General features: G+C 39.3%; 1 protein-coding gene across 17 annotated transcripts in view; it reads right to left on the reverse strand.

Moving 5' to 3' along the window:
- The window catches only part of USP54 (ubiquitin specific peptidase 54), a 119,567-nt gene that overhangs the window by 30,443 nt on the left and 68,953 nt on the right, over positions 1-20,171 (reverse strand). For all 17 annotated transcript variants that reach the window (XM_019745795.2, XM_019745799.2, XM_019745793.2 and 14 more), the window contains exons 4-10: positions 7,210-7,344; positions 5,552-5,665; positions 5,328-5,410; positions 4,791-4,896; positions 4,532-4,678; positions 2,560-2,709; positions 789-957 (exon numbers count right to left, since the gene is read on the reverse strand). In XM_019745795.2, the coding sequence (XP_019601354.2) occupies positions 789-957; positions 2,560-2,709; positions 4,532-4,678; positions 4,791-4,896; positions 5,328-5,410; positions 5,552-5,665; positions 7,210-7,344 (904 nt within the window). The remainder of the gene's footprint in view (positions 1-788; positions 958-2,559; positions 2,710-4,531; positions 4,679-4,790; positions 4,897-5,327; positions 5,411-5,551; positions 5,666-7,209; positions 7,345-20,171) is intronic.

Below are 20,171 nucleotides of genomic sequence, written 5' to 3' on the forward strand. Positions count from 1 at the left end.
AGTAGAGCAGGTCTGGGTGGGGTTACGAGGGTGGGAAGAACACCAGTTACTAAGCAGAGGGAGGTACAAAAGGGAGGGGAAAAGATTCCAAATACAAGTGTCTTCTCTTTCAAAATTATACTCAGGGCCAGCCCTAGATCTAGAAGTGGAAAAGAACATTTCTTTTTCCTCCTTTTCAGAAATCAAGCCAAAACCATTAGGGTTATATTTCTAACATAGGCGCCTCTGTGGGCTAACCTGAGTCGTTAGCCATCAAACTGCAAATTGTTTCTACAGAAAAACATAATTTAAATTCCAAACAATTGAATCAGAAGCGAACAACTGATTCATAAGCTGAGGAATATCACATTGCACTTGGCGTTTTAAATAAAAACTCTCTCTTCCTTAACAATATGACCAGCAGTAACTCATATCGTTTCTCTTGGTCTTAACAACCTCACTTAAGTCACCGTTAAATTGCCAGTAAGAATCAGTCAGCTTTATCAATATTAGAAAGTTAAATACTGAGGCTTCCCTCACAAACTTAATATCTCCGTCTCAATCAACATAATTTCCTTCTCACTTTTGAACTGGGGCCAGGTGATGCAGGCAACACATTCCCGGAGGCTGAAGGAAACAAAACCTGGCACAAGCTGGCTTCAGCATTAGATGGCACTTCTTTCTTATCTCTGATGGATCCTCCTTCTCCAAGCTAGGTTATGTGCTAGGCTCACAATTCAGTATGAGTCCCAAATATCCAGGGATCACATTGGAGAGGGAAAGGTGGAGCAAAGAGCCAGGCTGCTCACCTGAGTCTTCACTATCGTAGCACGTCCTGCTGTATGACTGGAACTCATCTTGGGGAGGCAGGTCCTGGGTGGACACCGGGGTTCCCTGCGGGTCTGCATAAAGCAGCAGCAAAGGCTGATAATGCCCCTTGATGCATTTGGTCACCACATCCTTCCATTTGGGCCCAATCTGAACCAGAAACAACCAGAAGAACATGACAATTATATTGCATATCCACAATTTAAAACATATCTTCCTGTTCTGTTCTTCAAAAGAAGAAAAGACAAGAATTGGACAAACAGGCAACAAAAGAGATCTTGACCTAAACTTAATGACTTTTTTTTGATAAGTCTTTTTTCGTTAAATCCTTTTAGAAAGCATAAAAACCCTCTAAGAGATAGGAATGATGAATAAAATTACATTTATTCCCATGAAACAGCAATTCAGTTGTGAAATATGAATAAAAGTTCTCAAAGGTGAATATACTATATGAGGGGATTTCAGCTGCCTGTTGATCAATTTCTTTTCACATCAAATTAAAGCACTTGCTTGAAATCTGCATTTCTATAATTTTCTTCTAAATATTAAAATCACTTTTATGAAGCTAAAGAACAGACAGGAACCCTCTCACAGATTGCCTTAGAATACATGACATTCCGTTTCAGAGTTCATACGTGGCCGGACATAAAATGTCAAACTGCTTAGAATAGACAGCTGACCCTCTCGGCCTTAGCTTTGTGCTGGATTCAGTGCTGCCATGGCAGTGGAAAGAGTGACTGAATAGCCATGGAAACAACAATCCAATCAAATCCCTAAAGTCAGCCTCTCTTAAGTTTAACCAGTCACATTCTTAGATGGTGTGCTCTTGGAGTCAGACAACTAACATAGTTGTTACTTCCTAATAGAACTATTTCATCGTTCTTATTTCACAATGCAGTAAATTTATAATTGAATTGTCATTATTTTAACTAAAACACAATTTATATGCTTTTTACATACAAATCTTATTTAATATCTTATGAGGTGCGTATGATTTTTCAAATAAAAAAACTAAAGCTCAAAGGATTTATACACTGCCCCAAATTACAACAACAAAAAAGAGGTGAAGCAAAAGAGAATTAGGGAATTTGACAAAGACTTCTATTTGTGGAAGACGGTGCTTAAGGTCCGTGGACTGGTGTAGATTACAGCCTAAGCAATCTCACAGTTGTTAACCAAATCACAAGAGGCTTCCTAACTCATGCAGATCACCTAGCTACTTCATCCACAGACTCAGTGGTTTAGAGAACACCAAGTTTCCAGCTTTAAATATCATTATCATAGCCCTATTTTCTCTACATGACCTCAAAACCATGTTCATCTGTGATAGGGCACTTCGGAGAATAACGTATAGCAGCCTGGAAACAAAGCATTACCCACTAATAATTCTAAGATTTGGAATTCTGAACTTCATACTAACCTTATAAGCTAATTTGAGGCATTAGGCTATTGTCACTCAAATCAACCAATTGACACATTTAGAAAAAACCACTTTGTCAACTATAAACACAGAGTTGACCTGAACGTCTTGTGAAGGCACTCAGAGAAAAATAATAGAAGATATATTCATCCTATCCTTGAGGAGCTTGCCATCTCCTGGGGAAGACTAGACTGACACTCTCATAAATTCAACAGATAAGCAGGCAGACATTAAAATTATGAAACTTAAATACTAAAGACAGGTAATTATCCTTAGTTGTTTTTTTTTGCTGCAGTCCCCAAACACTTCAAGAAGGGCTGGAATATTCCTACCTCTTTGACATGAGCATCATCAAAATACATCCACTTGCGGATCTTTGTTTGGAAGAAGAATGTAGAATAATGTTTGCCATAGTAGCAGATCATTCCTACTAAGTACAGTTCAGACTGCTTGGCTCGGTCATCTGTCACTCTGAAAAACAGCTGTGGGGAAAGAAGAGAAAGGAAAGAATAGTGACATGCTCACCTCTCTCACATCATCTGTCAGCACATGCCATCATGTCTTAAGGTATTAACTTGCTTCTCTGCCCTTCAATCTAAGATTTTTTTGCTAGTCCATTATTAATCATCAGAAATGCACCTAAAAAGGCAAAATGTAGGGAAAAGCAAGACAGATAGTAGCTAGTAAACTGGTAAGGTGGTGATGTTTCTTCATGCCTTTCAGTATTGTCTTGCTGGGGCCTATTATAAGAGGAGCCTATTATAAGAGGAGCCAGGAAAGTTGGAAAACCAAACCCAAACGAAACTGACACACTCTCAAGTTACAAAAGTTATTTATCAGTTGGCATTACAAATATAAATTTCCTGCTGAGACCCTAAGAAGGGGGTAAGAAAGACTTTAGGAGGAGCAATATCACCACGCTGGTTGCCAGCATTTCAATTCCTAGATGTCTAGCACTGTCCTAGGTGCTGAGAAATAAAAAATTAAATAATAATAATAAAAAAATTAAAGAAAATGATTCTTGCCTTGAGGAAGTTATTTGGTTGAGTAAAACAAGTAGAAAGGAAACCACAGAGTTTCTGCTTCTTCTCTGGAACTGAAGGAAAACTCTAGCTGTACCCACACTAGGGCATGGAGATGACAAGATAAACACCCCATGTCTGAAATCTGTTTCCTTGCCTATTTTCCTGAATAGATGCATGAAAAACCACTAACCCACTAAATTCTCTTCCAAGCTACTTCATGACCTTCTCAACATACACTGGTTCCTCACTGTGAATTTCGTATTCTAGGACTCAGGTCACCCACTTTCACCTCCTTCACCTCCCACAGCAGCTCTAGTCAGGACTGCTCACTTCTTTGACCTTACTATCTCCCATGGTTGAATACACCTCCCTACTCTACACTGGATACTAACTCTATAAATTGGTTTTCACCAGTAGCTATGCTCTGCCCATCCTGTCTTTCAAGGATAAAGTCATCCCATTTCTTATGAAAAGCCTTTGCTGCCTACCCAGAGGAGGTATGTGAGCATTACATGCATTCACCGGTATGTGCACCCATACACAGCAGTGTCCCCTTATCCACAGGGGATACGTTTCAAGACCCCTGATAGGTGCCTGAAACTGCAGATCGTACCACACCCTTTATATGCTATGTATTTTGCTATACATATATGCCTCTGATAAAGTTTGATTTATAAATTATGCACAGCAAGAGATTAACAACAACTAATCATAAACTAGAACAATTATAACAAAATATGGTAATAAAAGTTATGTGAATGTGGTTTGTCTCTCTCTCTCTCAAAATCTTACTGTACTGTACTCACCCTTCTTGTGATGACGCAAGATGATACCACGCCTATGTGAGGAGATGAAGGGAGGTGAGTGACGCAGGCATTGTCACATAACGTTAAGCTACTGTAAGGGTTACTTGAACACAAGCATCGCGATACTGTGACAGTCTGATAAGTGAGATGGCTACTAGGTGACGAGTGGGTGAGTAGCATACACAGTGTGGATACGCTGGGCAAAGGGATGATTCATGGCCCAGGTAGGAAGGAGTGAAAATGACGTGTAATTTAAAACATGAATTGTTTATTTTGGGAGTTTTCCATTTAACATTTTCACACCATGGTTGACCGTGGGTAACTGAAACCATGGAGTGAAACTGTGGAGAAGTGGGGACTACTGTACACAAGTATATTTGTCCAAAACTCTATAATATCTGTCCCCCTTTGAGTTCAGTGTTCACACCCTGAGCAAGACTAAGACACAAGAACTCTAAGTCAGAGACACTCACATCACCCAACTTGAGGCAGGTCCCCAGGCTGTGAATGACATCCTCTGCCAAGTCTGAGTGGTCCGAGTCCCAAACCAGTCCGATTGTGATAATCTGGGGCGCATTCATCAACACACGGCGAATCCGAATCCTCTCCCCACAGTTGCTCTGAAATACATACGAAAGGCTAGTTTGCCATGTTTCCCACGGGTTCTGCCTCAATTCCAGTAATCCCAGGGCTGCCCTCCCCACTGCAAACTCCACCCCTGACATCACTCACCGGACAGTTCCGCAGATCGCCCATGGTACTGGCATTCTGCAGCAGCTCACCAAACATGCTCGGTGAGGGCTTTTCGCGTCTTTCCAACATACAAATAGCCTGATTGCTTCAAGAGGGAGAATAGAAGGGGAATGATGATGTGAGTTACACAGCGTTATAGCTAACTCAAATAAATCATTCATGCAAACTCCTAGTTCACATGTTAGATTTTTTTCCCTCTGCCCACTGTACCAAAGCCCCCTGTCCTGACCAGCCTCGGTATCCCACAGACACAGCGAGTGCCTCTGCCTGCCGCAAAATCCAGTGCTCATAGCATCCCCATTCCTCCTCCCACTTTGCTGGCCAGAACTGAGCCTAAGAAGAGGGGAGGGGTGGGAGAGGAAAGAAGGAGGACAAAGTTTATTTTAAAATTACTGTTCTAAGTCCCTACAATAAAGCAAACTCAAACATAAGGACAGAAGCTATTTGGATGCCTTCAGTTAACACCCGATCAACTGAAGGAGCACCGAAGGGCACAGAAAACCCTGTAAGACTCACCAGAGGGAAGTGGTAGAGATGTAATGCACCATCTGGATAAAGGGCAGCGGATCAGAAGTGGCGCCACAGCTAGTACATACACACTGGGCCCGGGGAGAGAAGAAGCAAAACCAAGCAGCCACAGTCATTAAGTGTTTCGGCAGCCATGCAACACCCCACATCCCAGGACAAAGGGTTCTTGGAGCAAAGGGCTAAGAAGTGATGGGGATAGAAATCAGGTTCACCTGCTCAAACAACGTCATTGCAAATTTCTGATGGGAGATGCAGTGCTGGGCGGTACATATGTCCTCTTTGGTCTCATCAGCGATATGGAAGTGAATTCTCATCAGCAGGTTTTCCTAACAGGGAAAGAACAGAAACGGTGTATGAAGAATACTTAACAGATACATGTACAAATTGCAATGTAGGAGAATAGCAATCCTCCTAGAAGGTAAGAATACCTCTGATTTTTTTTTTTTTACCTCCTTAATTTGAAATAACTATAAATTCTCAGGAAGTTTCAAAAAACATTGTACAGGAGGTCCACCCAGTAACGTCTTGCATAACTATAGTATAATATCCAAAGCAGGAAATGGACATCAGTATAATCCAGAGTTTATTCAGATTTTACCAGTTTTACATATATACTCACTTGTGTTTGTGTGTACCTCCATACAATTTTATCACATGTAACCACCACCACAATCAAGATATAAAACTATTGCATCGCCACAAGGCCCTTCCACGCTATCCCTTTATAGTTTTACCCCTCCAATTCCAACCCTAGCCCCTGGAAACCACTATCTGTTCTCCAAATTCTATAATTTTGTTATTTCAAGAATGTCATATAAATGGGATGATATAACATATAACCCTTCTGATATTGTGTTTTTACTCAGCACAATTCCTTTCAGATCTTTTCAAGTTGCTGCCTAACTCAAGAGTTCATTCCTTTTTAGTGTTGCATAATATTCCATAGTGTGGACGTACCACAGCTTGTTTCACCATTTACCTATTAAAGGTATTTAGGTTCTTTCCAGTTTGGGGCTATTATGAATAAAGCTTCTATGAATATTCATATACAGGTTTTTGTATGAACATAAATTTCGATTTCTCTGGGATACAGGTCTAGGAATGAAGCTGCTGAATCATATGGTAGTTTGTAGGTTTAGTTTTTAAAGAAACTGGCAAACTTTTCCAAAGTAACTTTACCATTTTTACAATCCCACCAGTCATGTATCAGTGATCCCGTTTCTCAGGAGTATCTCTGATTTTGGCCTACATCCTACCCTGCAATGGGATGTATATCACTCTCGGATTTTTTTTAATGGCTGCACAGAGAGAGCCTTTTGAAGGTTGATGGACAGAACTCAGAGTTCAGACAAGTTAGAGTCTCCCCTAAAAGTCACTGTGAGAAACCTAGGTATCTAAACAGCACATTATACTTGTGCTAGGAACTCAGTTCTCTGTTTAATTATCTTTAGTGATGCAGGAGTTCTCACCATGTGGTCCCAAAACCCATACATCAGTATAAATATCACCCGGGAACTTGTCAGAGGTAGATATTCTTGGGTCCCACTCCAGACCCACTGAATCAGAAATTCAAGGGGTAAGGCCCAGCCATATTTTAATGAGCTCTGTCTCCTCTGAAGGTGAGAACCACTGTTTCATGCAATGGCAAGCACAAAACTACCCTAGGCCTGAAGGAAAAAGAATATACCCTCTAGGCAATTCACAATGCATTAGCAGAGAGAGCCTAGAGCTCTGAAAAACTAGGGAAATTTCTAATTCTAACTGTAGAGACCAGGGGCACAGTAAATAACCACAGTGGAGTAGCCAGTCCCTGATGGAGACCATCCACAGCCCCACCCCCTATCAAAGAGAGCCAGAGGTCAGCACTTACAAAGCACTCTGCAGCATCATCCATGATTCCCAGCTGGAAACGCTGTTCATCCTGGAAAGTCTTTGCCAAAGCACTGCGGAGAGTGTCAGATGGAAGCACTTTTTCACTACTACATTGAAACTGGTTAAAGATTCCCTGTAGAGAAGAGGTTAGACGAGAGGAAAAGCACAAGGCTGTTATTAAGCTTCTACACATCCCGGTCTGTCGTGCTAGCAGCTCTATGCTTGTAGCTACCGAACCAAATAGACTCCCTACTAGTTGATATGCTTGCAGTTAGTAATAAAAAAGTAAAAAATGAAGAGTCGGAATAAAGGGCATGATCCTGTTCTAATAAGAATGAGGATCACTGGCTCTTGTATTTGAGTGTGATACCATCGAGGTCACACTGGGAGAGACCATTGTCATGAGTTAATGTAAAGCAGTCACCTCATTTCCTCTGATATAGATAAAGGTCTGTAGTAAATAAGGATAGATTACACGTAAATGGATTGGTATATTATTCTATGAAAGTTGGCCCTCCTCTTTTAAATTGTTTACCTAATATAAAATTACCCTAAGTACAAAGAATAATATAACACCCACATGTCTAACACCGAGAAATAAATATTACATCATTTTTATTTCCAATCTACAGGTAAAGCTGAAGCCCCAATGTAAGACCACCCACTCTCTATCAGCTCCTCACTACCATAAGTTTGTTGCATAATCTTTTGTTTTTAATATTTTTACATATATACATATATATAAATACTGTGTATTATTTAGGGATATATACACACACATACTTTTGTGTGTGTGTATTTTTTTGTTTACGTACAAAGTATCACAATGAATTTTACTTTTTAAAAAATTCAGCATTGTTTTTGAGCTCTACCCATAATGACGCGTGTGCACGCGCGCACACACACACACACACACACACACACACAAGTGGCACCTTAGAAGCTTATCTATGGCCTGTTATTACAATGAAGACACAGTGTAGCACCACTTTGCTGCATTCTTCGAAGACCAAGCTGAGGTAAAAAGGGAACATGCAAAGCAGTTCCTAAAATATCTAAGAAAACGTGAGGGTAAAATCTGCCTTCCAGTGATTAAACTCTTATGCTTTATGGGAAAGTACCTGGATAAACAGGAGAGGAACACAGGCTATCTGGAACACCAGCTTGCATATTGTAAGAAATTAGAAAAGCCCAGCAGAAAGACACATTTAAAAGCCTGCTCAAGTGTCAGATAGAGACTTGACACCTGAAGGAACACGGCAAGTCCTCCCACTGCAGTAGGTCACAAAGCCGGCTTCTTAAGAATCATGTTCTCCATTTGAGAGAAGACTGCTTCCTTCTGATATAGTATCCTATTCCTCGTTGTTGTGCACACAAATAAATGTTTTTGCATTAAAAATATACACACACACCTGGTTTATCCCTTTTCCCTGCTGTATAGTATTTCATCGAGTGACTATGCCACATCTATTTATCCATTTCTTTATTGAGAGACATTTTGGCAGTCTCCAATTTTTTGCTATTATAAAGACGCTATGCCTACTTATACTTCCACCAGTGCGTGAATATAAATAAATTACCCCATCCTTGTCAACTATTAATAAAATCAGATTGGTTAATTTTAGTCCATCTAACTACGTTTAGTTTTTCTAGGTCTTCTGTGAGTATTACTGTGGCAAATATCTTATTCCAGTCTTCTGGTGTCTTTTATGTGCCGCCGCAGTTTTTATCTGTCTTCTCCATCTTTACCTACATTTGAAACAATGACGAATGTGATGTCCAGAGAATGGAAACAGAGTGGCAGCAAGCAGCACCTGGCAGGAGGCATCCTTCTCACGTGGTGCAGGCCTTTCCCACAGAGACTAGAACCTGCCCCTTGACAGCACATGGCCCAGATTGTCAGAGCCACCCAGATAAACAACTCACTCAACAGTGAGGTACAGAGCAGTACGCCAAAGAAGGGAACTCGCTTGAAATTCTTGTTCGTAATTTCCTCATATACAAAACTCCCAGTTATTTTTCAGACTTACTAATAAGACCAGATATGAAACCACTTTGTAAACCTACCTATGTGATCTAAGAAGAGAAGGCCACCGACCTAGAATGGCCTATTCTTGGTCCTCACCTTACTTCACCCATCAGCAGCTCAGTCACTCATTCCCTTCAGGATTTTATCCAAATATTACCTTTTCGTAATAGTATTTCCTGATAACCCTATCTAAATTTGCAAACTCCACCCCCTCTTCCCAAACCTCCCACCCTTTTCTGGTTTATTTTTCCCTGTGGCACTTCTTACCATCTGTCATAACATGTATTTTCCTTACTTATTGTCTGACTACATTCTCTAGAAGTTAAGTATGGGGTCAGAAATTTTTGTCTGTTAACTCACTGCTATACTCCGAGTGCCTTGAAAGGTACTGACATACAGAGGACAACCAATAACTAGTTTTAAATAAATAAAGGAATAAATGACCAATCAATCAATCAATCATGTCATATGCGTAGATTTTATTAAGGGAAGATATTATTAAGTCCCCCCTGTCTTTTTTAAGCAGATAAAGAAATACCTAGAAAAGGTGAAGCTTTTTCTTAAGGTAATATAACTGGTTAGTGCAAAACGGGAGTAAACCTTGTTCTGCTCATTTCAAGTTGGAACTGTCTTCCTCACTCTACTCTCTTACGAGCTTCGTTTCTCCTCATGCAAGTTGAACATCCATCCCTACAACAGCAACTCAAGAATAATTGATTGTGTAACCTGCTATTATTTCCCTACAAATGATGCTATACGATGTGGAGGAAGCAGTACCAGCAATACATATTCAGCACTATTTAATAAGCTAGGAGCTGGGAGGGAAATCTATTATAATTACTCCAAGTTATTTTGGATTAACCTAGACAATTTCCACAAGTCCATTGTAAGATCAGTTGAAGGCACAATTTGTTGCTGAAAGTGGAAGAATGTCTATTGTGACCTCTTACACTAGACCAAAAGGGTAGGTCTAGGCCCATAATTAAAACTCCCAGAGGGAAACTGGCTATCTGCCAAGTGACCTATGGGATGTTGGAACTTGGGGGGAATATGGAGAAACAAGGGAAAACAAAGGTGGGAAAAGGAGCAGAGACTGCTTCTACAAATAAATGGTGTCTGACCACTTGATTTGCTGAAAGAAAGTCACCTCAGCTTGGCAAAAGTTAGTACCCACTATCATGTCCCCACCGCTGCTCTTCTTCATTGTTAATAGTAAGACATTACTGCTGACAAGGCTCTGTCTCTAGAGCAAAGAATGGGTGAGATTTGGTTCTTTGTTCAGAGTCCAAAATTAGTTCCAAAACAAACCAACAGGAAACTCGTTGCAGGATAGTTCTGTACAAATATGATATTTGCAAACTATAGCCCCCGCTTTAGTCTTTCCCAACTGGGTTTTCTCAAGAAGCCCTAATATTATGCTAAGGCATCAACATTTCATAATGAATTAACTTCTCTCCCGTGCATAGTGCTAGTTATGTTACCATTCCAGACAGAATTAAGAAAACAGTCACTCAAATCACTTTCTGTGTTCTGTGGTTCAGATGCCCCTGCTTGAGAAAGGACAGGACTCCAATGAAAGATGGCACAAAGGAACAACTAAGAAAGAGCATGGACTCTGGAACCTGACTATCTAGGTTCAAAACCCCAGCCCTGTTATATACCATCTATGTGACCTTCCACAAGTTACTTTACTTCTTTAGGCTTTCGTGTCCTCTTTTAAGAGGATTAATAATAGCATTTACCTCCTCAGGCTATTTAAGGATTAAATAAGTTATCTACCTACCTATCTATCTCTTAGACTAATGCCTGGCAGTACAAGTGCTATCTGGTTGTTGTTGCTGTTGTTATTTATTATTATTATATTTGGGAGTCATTTTAGGTTACTAAGGAGCCTGTCTGCCACTGACCAATGCTGAAAAGTGGGCCTTCAGTCAGAAATGCTTCTCCCTTGAGCTACCTCGGTAAGGACCAAACTCTATTCTGTTGCTCCTATTCAAGAGAGGCAGATCTCCCATGACCTAGATAAGAAGGGTTTCAGCACGGAAAGGGAAAGACCTAAAGTAAGAGCTCTATCAAATATATGGTGATGGAAGGAGAACTGACTCTGGGTGGTGAACACACAATGGGATTTATAGATGATGTAATACAGAATTGTACACCTGAAATCTATGTAATTTTACAAACAACTGTCACCCCAATACATTTAAAAAATAAATTTAAAAAAATAATAAAAAAAATAAAGTAAGAGCTCTGCCTGCACCCACAGTGGATATCCAACAACAGAGCTGGCTCTTGTGTTCAGTGGCATCGCCATGCTAGACTCTTTTGTCACCTCTTAATTACAGGCATCTTTCTCCATGCACACTAAATTCTGAAGGCATCAGAATAGCCTCTGCCTGCATCTTCTTTATTTTCTTATTTTAATTACTGTTACCAGTCTTGCTCTGCTACTGTTAGGAAGAAGCAAGTGCATCAGGGATGAAGCAGCCTGAGCCCACCCAGCATGCATCTGTGGAGCCACAGCTCTGGAAGAAGCTGCAGCACAAAGCCCCTCTGTTATGGCAGCACACTAACCCCTGTGTGTCCCTCTCACATGAGCACAGGGCTGGAACGGGCCTCCTCCTGTTCCCTTTTTCACCCTCCTCCCACCTTTCCCAGAGGGAGATCCTGTTCACACCAAAGAAAGCCAAGAACATTTAGTTCAGCAGTAAGAACAGGTGGTAGCACCAATAAGGAACAAAAACTGGTATTCTTCCAATTGCTGAGTTCAATGGCAGGGAGGGAGAAAGGGCAGGAAGAACCAAAACCCAGGAATTTTCCCCTGGGGCGTCCCTGATGGTTTCATTTCAATAAACAGAGAAAACCCACCTTTGCGGGTTTCTCCCGCAAGGTCTTCTTCACAGGACTTCCTTTTCACTCTCAGGGAAAGGCAAATTACTTTTTGTCTATTAACTATTTTCTTGGATGCAGTGCAAAAGCAACAAGATTTTAATGACCCAAAGCAGGTGCTTCCCCACCCATCTCTCTTGGATCAAGTAGCGAACAATTCTACCCACACGAGCACATAACCATTTGGATTAGCAAAAAAACCATGTGAATAAGAGAGATGTACCATAAAGACAGAAAGTCTTTGTGCTTTGGCATCTACAAATGCAGCTGTTGCTTAAGTTTTGTGGCTTTTTCCCCCACCTACAATACAGATTTTTTATCTTTAGGCAGGGACAGTTGTTTATTTCTCTCTTAGGATTCCCCAGCCTTGAGTCTAAAAGTCATGAGTAGAGAAGATGGGGGTCAAGGAACAGGGCTGTCACTAAATCTGATGCTTTATGGGCCCGAGGTGTTTGGGAAGTGCCCTCGTCAGCAGTCTAACTCATCCCTGAGAGGTGTCAGCAATACCTTCTGAAAGGCATGACATAGTTTGTGCACCGCTACATTCAGTTCCTAGGGCTTCTCTTCTTGATCTGTCCTTCCCAATCTCTCATTGTGGCTTTCATACTTAATCGTTTTCTCCACACCTCCTGGAAATCATAGACCTAAATAAATCCTAAACCTAAATGTAACCAATTGAGCCTGTTTGTAAACACAGCCCTCTGAAGAGAAGATAAAGGAGCTAATCCTAATGACTCCTGGAAAAGAGAACTGTCACACTAGTTTTATGTGTTCAAAGAATGTTGAACATTCTCTTTCAAGAGGGGAAAAAATATGTAACTGTTTACCATTTTGGCACTCAAAACAGTGTTGGATTTTTTTTAACATTTATTGCAGAAATTTTCAAACATACACAAGAGTAGACAAAATAGCACAATAAACTCCTATGCACCTATCATCCATCTTCAAAATTTATCAACCAGTGGCCAATCTCATTTCATATACACTAACCACCCACTTACCCACTCCCACATCATTTTGAAGCAAATGCCAGATCGTATTCATCTGTAAATATTTCAGGATATTCCTCTAAAAACTAAGAACTCTTTTTTAAAAAGAACATAACCATAATATTATAACATGCAGAAAACGGGAATGATAATTCCTTACTATCATCAAATGGGCAACCAGTTTAATAGAAACTCTTGCTCCAACTGTGGGAAAGGCAGAGAACAGCTGGCTAGTTTCTCCTTTGGGATTCTTTAACATTATGTGCACAAATATTTACCTTCTGGACTTCCTGATTAGAAAATTACCCAAATATCCTCTATCAACCCCTTTAAATTCAGTTGTCGATGTCGTATTTCCCCATGCGTTTTGGGGGTGTGTTTTTTTTGCAGTTTATAACCCAATACTTTGAACTTGCAGTAGTGAAGTTAAAGATCATCATAAACTACCTAGCACACTCATTCCTGCTGCCTATAAAAAACAGACAGATACCCACATACACAGGTAGAGAGAAACAGAGACTTCGAGACACTGAACAGAGATACACATACGCAGAAACAGGCCAAATTCGCCAGAGAATGGATTGCTTTTAGTGGGAAATCATGAACCAATGCAGAGATTTTATAAAATATAACAATCAATTTGCTAATTTTTGCCAAGATCAAAAATATAAGATCTTATATTAAGTAGGAGCAAAAGTAATTGCGGTTTTGACAATTTTTTTTAAACCTTTTAAACTGCAATTACTTTTGCACCAACCTAATAGCTTGCCAGCAGTAGTCAAATCAAATTTTGAGCATCAATACCATAACCACTTAACTCAACAGGGAAATGAAAAGGGGGGCCATTCTGGACATACCCAAATATTTTTAAATTATATTAAATTTCAGGTTCTGCCATAAACTCTGGAAAGGAAAGAATCATGATGATCTACTTTATTTTTCCTTGCAGTCATACCCTTCTATTTGAATACCATGTAAAATTCGGAACTCCAAATTTTCAAAAGGATAAGAGACTCAGATTTATATTATCCAAGTTATATCAGTGGTTAAATCAGTTGAAAATATTTAGGTACAGCCTACTAGGACTTTAAGACTAGGAAAGCTTAACCAAAAGACCACACAAATATGCACGTATCCAACAGGAAAGCAAATAGGACGTTCAAATCAAGTAGATGCTATGTTCATTAGACGTAAGGACATAACTTCCTTATGTGAGGGCTGTTTATTACTACCTAAAATTTCCAGGGAACATACTAGAAATCTCATTTCTTGATTTAAATAGTGAGTCCAGGATAATGGGTTTACTATTCTCTGATACTGGCCGGGACTACAGGACAATGAAGAACCTTCCGTTCCTAACATCTGAAAAAAAAAAGGACTGGACTGCTAATGAATGATGAGTAATTTCATGAATGTCGAGTAATTTTTTGTACAACTTTACTCCCTGTACATATGCTTCAGTACCCAACAGAGGAATAGCTACATAGAATACGCTCAAAAAAATTAAGGGATTTGTTCCCTAAACTCTCAAATTTCCCTGATGTTCTGGCCAACAGCAGAACAGACTTTCCTGACCCTTCAGAACAGCCTTACTGTGCTATAGATATAGACTGACATTCCTGGACACCTTATATACAAAAATCTATTTCCTCCCCACCTACCCCACCACCACCACTACCCTCGCGTTTATGCCTTATACTAGCATTCTTAAAAGAAAAATCACTAATTGAGAAGATTTATTGAATTTAGTCAATCAATGCAGCATTCTTCTTTGCCTATAACAAAAAACACTCTGTCCTACATCCTGGCACTGCAAAGCCTCCAGTACAATCCCTGGAAGGAGAACAAAATCTCTGTGGCATACTAAGTACAGAGGACGGATTTCCTCCCCTGGACAGAGATAAATAAATAAGCCAACACCAAAGTAAAGTCATACCCTGGGGGCTGGGGGTGTAAGAGTAGATTCAATATGAATAATAAATAAGAGCTTTGGGCTATGGGGCATGACAATAGTTTAGGTCAGGAAAAACCTTTTAGTAACACTAGATGGAAATAGATTTGGGGGTTTAGAAGGGACAGGATAATTACATAGTACACAAATTTCTTCTATTTGCTAAGTCAGAGTTGAAAAGCATTGTAGTTCAAAGTAAGCAGAAAGACACACTGACACAAATTCTTTTTAATGAAAGCCATCATTTATAATTCCCATGCAAGATTTTGAGGCTGAAATTACTTTAGGGACTTAGCATCAAGTAACACAGAAAAATAAAAAAACAGTACATGTTTGCAAGACCAAAAGAAATGGATTATCCTAAGTATTGTGTACAAACCACCAAAACGTAATTATAGGGGTGGCCAGTTAGCTCAGTTGGTTAGAGCATGGTGCTGGTAGCACCAAGGTTGCCGGTCCAATCCCCAAATGGGCCACTGTGAGCTGCGCCCTCCTCAAAAAAAAAAAAAAAAAAGCAATTGTAAGCACTGGATACAACATATATTATACTATGGTACCTGGTGAAAACCACAAAGCACAGGAATACTGACAGAGATAGAGCAGAAGAAAAAAACAAAACCATTAAATAATGGCATGAACCAAATAATGCCAACAGTAAATGCATTTTAAGGGTTGGTGCAAGGTAAACAACTGGAGAAAAAGCAGGGATACATATCTTCAGCCAGACTTGGAAGGGCAAATCCTTCATCCAAACATCAGATTAAGGGAAAGTTGTCTAGCTTTTGATTCATCTAGGAACACGTTCGTGTTCCTTTTTGTCCTTAAGAATGGGTTCTAGAGCTAAACAATCATGCTCCAACATAAAGAATTTAGGCTATAGAATTCACAAGTTTTTAATAGAGTACTTCAAATTCAGGAATTTTGGAGTTTCCTGTTTTGAAGAAAAAAAGCTATGAAATATGAAATTTACATATCAAACTTAGCATTAAAGAATGCAAACAGATCATGAAGTACCAGCAGAAAGGAATTCTTATTGGCCTCACCAAACATGCTCTAATTTTTAAATAGGAGGCAGAGAAAAAAAAAACACCCACTGAGAAAAAAATGTACGGAATTATATCCACATTGGGATACCCCAAAATTAACATGTAACTTAACCACAGGATACCAGATAACTCCTCTGCTGACAGTATCCCAGGCTTTCACTCCTCCTTCAGCAGATCTTTCCCACCATCAACTCCCTCACCCTTCCCACACACACACCTCATCCTTCCCTTACTAAATGAGGCAGGAAGGCCTCGATTAGTAGACCTACTAAAAACACATGAGGCCAAAAGTCACAATATGAAAATCTCTATTAAATAGGACAAGAGTAAGAGAGCACAAAAGATAAAAAGTAAAAGGCAAGTACCCAAAAACATCCGTAACTAAAATCCAAGAACTACTAAAAGAATATATGATGTGTTGCTATTATGGCCCAGGCCCTGTGAGGAACCAAGAGGGAAGAAAGGCTGAGCCACCTTCCCCACACTCATTCAGCCAGGCCACTAAAACACCGTAGAGTCAAACAATCATGGATTTAGACAGAGATAGTATTTTTAAAACTTCATGAAGAAGGTAAGTTTCTGAAGTGGAATTCTAAAAGGTGGATGTGATTTGGTTTAAAAGGAATGTGTTATTGTTTTGTTTACTGTTATGCTATTGTTTTGGGTGCCAAGGGATCCGGGCACAGGGAATGATATCTGTAATGCCTCAGAGGTAGCCACAGTACGTGCACCACCTGCTATCATAGCCGAAATGGAGAGTGCCTGGGGAAGGAAACCTAGCAGAAAAAGAAGTGCGAAATTAGTTTTTCAAATGTCTGTAATCATGCACTGTTAAATGAGCCACTTAAAGATTTTAAGAAGGGAATAACATCAAAATAGCACTACAGAGTCTTCTTAGGTTAGAACGAATGAAATAGGAAGATACTAAAGATAGAGAAGCAATTTAGGGGTCTGGGAAAAAAAGTATTCTTTTTACTAAACCAGTGAGCAAAAAGACTTATTACTAGAAATATCATAGACCAGAGAGGGAGCATAAAGAAAAATGACAACCTCTGCGGCGGAATTCAGGCAATTTTCGGTTTTTCTCTCTATACTTTAGTGTGCTTTCTAGAATGATTGCAGTACTTTTACATTTATAATAAAATCATTCAAACAAAGAACAAACATGAGATATATATATGCATATATATATACATATATATGCACATATATACACATCCAAAGAATAATAAATAAACACCTATGTGCCCAACACCCAATTTAAGAATTGGAAAAATTCACAATGAGCTTGACTCCCCAATTTATCCTTCTCCCTCCACTTTCCGAGGTAACCGCTATCATGAAATTTTGTGAAAAAAATTCCCATTTTTCTCTACCGTCTTATCACATATATATATCCCTAAACAATCTATTTAGTTTTGCTTGTTTTTTTTTGTATATAAATGGAATCACAGTTTATGTCATCTCATGGGACTTGCTTTTTTCATTCAATGTAATGTTTACATGATTAATCCAAGTTGATATATATAGCTGCAGGTTATTCATTTTCACTACTATATAGTATTGTACTCTGGGAATAAACCATAATGTTTTAATCCATTTTATTATAGTTGGGGTGGGTTGTTTCCATTTTTCTGTAATCACAAAAACTACAACTTTGAACATTCTCAAATGTATCTTTTGGTATGTATGTATTCCTACATACAAGGAAGTTTTCCACAGCACATATCTAGTAGTGGGATTACTGAGTGACAGAGTATATGCTAGTTCAGTTTTCTGGACAAATGTAATGACAAACTGTTTCCCTAAGAAGTGGCGTCAATCTACATTCCAACCAGCAATGTATGTAAATTCTCATTATTCTACCTTTTAGGTAACAGTTCTACCTGATTTTTAAATTTCTACTAATCTGAAGGGTATGGTTTAATTTACATTTCTTAGATTACTAAAGAGGGTAAGCATCTTTCACATGCTTGAAGGTCCTTTGGGTTTCCTATTCTGAGAAATGCCTGTTTATGTCTTTTGCCCATTTTCCTGTTGACACATTTATCTTTTACTTATTCTTTACAGGAATTCTCTGAAGTTCTATGCTGGATACCAATCCTTTGTTGGTTATATATATTTTAGATATTTTCTCCCAGCGTGTAGCCTTATGTCTTTACTCTCTTTATGGAATCATTTAATGAACAGAAGTTCTTGAATTTTTTGTAGTAAATTATATCAATTTTTTTGACGTATTTTTTATGTCTTACTGTGGAGAGACTGTTCTATGATGTGACCGCTGTCTGTCCCACAAGCTGGACCCAGGCCAGAACAGAAGTTGCTTTCTGCAAACCCCCTTAGAGACTGGTCGTAACTGATGTTCATTCTGACATAAAGCCGCACCCCTCCCCTGCCTCCTGCTGTGTACTGTTTCCTGGAACAGGTTGTTTTCCTGACCTGGTCAAGCATGTAGTCACTTCCCGTACCTGGTAGCATTCACGTACTAGTACCTGTGACGATTGCCCCCATCCTTACCCTATATAGTTATTGGGCTCCAGCCAAGTTGCATAGGGATACATGCCTCATGCCTCAAGACATGCCTCATATGTAAGTTTCCCTTCAACTATTATTAATTACCAGACTGGAGTAGCCAGCCTCTTTCTTCTGTCTTTCCCTGCCCTCCACTTACAGAGATAGATTTTCAGTCTCAGGGCTTTTCCTTGGGTCTGCGTGTACTAACACTTATTTTAAAAAATCCTCTCTCCCTGAGGTCATGTAATTCTCTCACATTTTCTTCTAAAACTTAAAAAATTTTGTGTTCCATATTTTAGTCCTTAATTGAGCTGAAATTCTTAATTTTGGTATAATGTGAAGTAGGGATCTAATTTCCATTTTTCCCTATATGGATAACCGATTATCTAAGCACCATTTACCACAAAGTCCACTTTCTCCATTTATTCACTGGGCAAGGAGCAAGTTTCCACATGTCTGCTTCTGAACTCTTGATTTTGTTCCATTGGTTTATTAGTCATACTGTGTTGATACCATGTTGTTTGAATGACTATAGTTTTATGACTTGATATCTGATAAAGTATGGTAGTCATTAGTACTGTTTGTCAAACATTTCTGGTTCTTCTTTCTCCCAAGGATATGATAAGATCACACTTCCGGGCACCCTGGTGCTTCACTAGAGCCTTATGGCTAGCTCTGGTCAAAGAGTTGTGAGCAGAAGTGACCTGCTGAGCATTTAACGGGCTGTGCTAAACCCTCCAGAGCTCTTTTTCCCTTTGGCTTAGTGACTAGTAGTGTTCACCTTGGTTGTAGCTTTGGCACCTGAGTTCCTGAGTGACTATCATCTGTCGAGTTTTCCTACTAACCTGCAGTGGATGAGTACTATGAATCAGAAATAAATCTTCTGTATACTTATCACTGATACTTAGTTTATCACCACAACATAGCTTAGCCTACTCTGACTGACACAAAAGGCAAGTCACTCATTTTGTTATTATTTTTCACAAGTGTCCTGTCTATTCTTCACTGCTTGTCATACGAATTTCAGAATTGAGTTTTCTCAACTTCCAGGAAAACCTTGCTGGTCAGAGTGTACATCAGTACCATTACATTGGAAAACATGTGGAAATATTGAAAAATAGTTGTATTATCTAAAAAAGTCAAAGATATACATAACCTATGATCCAGGAATTCCATTCCTGGGCATGTATGCAACAGAAACGCATACACACATGTAGATGTGTACAAGAATGTTCTTGGCAACACTATTCATAAAAAAATAAAAAACTAGAAATAATCCAAACGACTACCAGCAGTAGAATGGATAAACAAACAGTGGTTTACTTTACACAATGAAATACCATGTAAAAATGAAAATGAACACACAGCCTGCACACATCACGAACTTACCATGTTTCCCCGAAAATAAGACCTAGCCGGACAATCAGCTCTAATGTGTCTTTTGGAGCAAAAGTTAATATAAGATCCAGTCTTATATTTCTAACATATGTTTCTAACATAAGACTGGATCTTATATTAACTTTTGCTCCAAAAGACACATTA

This window comes from Rhinolophus sinicus, linkage group LG07 (assembly GCF_036562045.2).
Source record: "Rhinolophus sinicus isolate RSC01 linkage group LG07, ASM3656204v1, whole genome shotgun sequence".
In the NCBI taxonomy this organism is placed as follows: domain Eukaryota; kingdom Metazoa; phylum Chordata; class Mammalia; order Chiroptera; family Rhinolophidae; genus Rhinolophus; species Rhinolophus sinicus.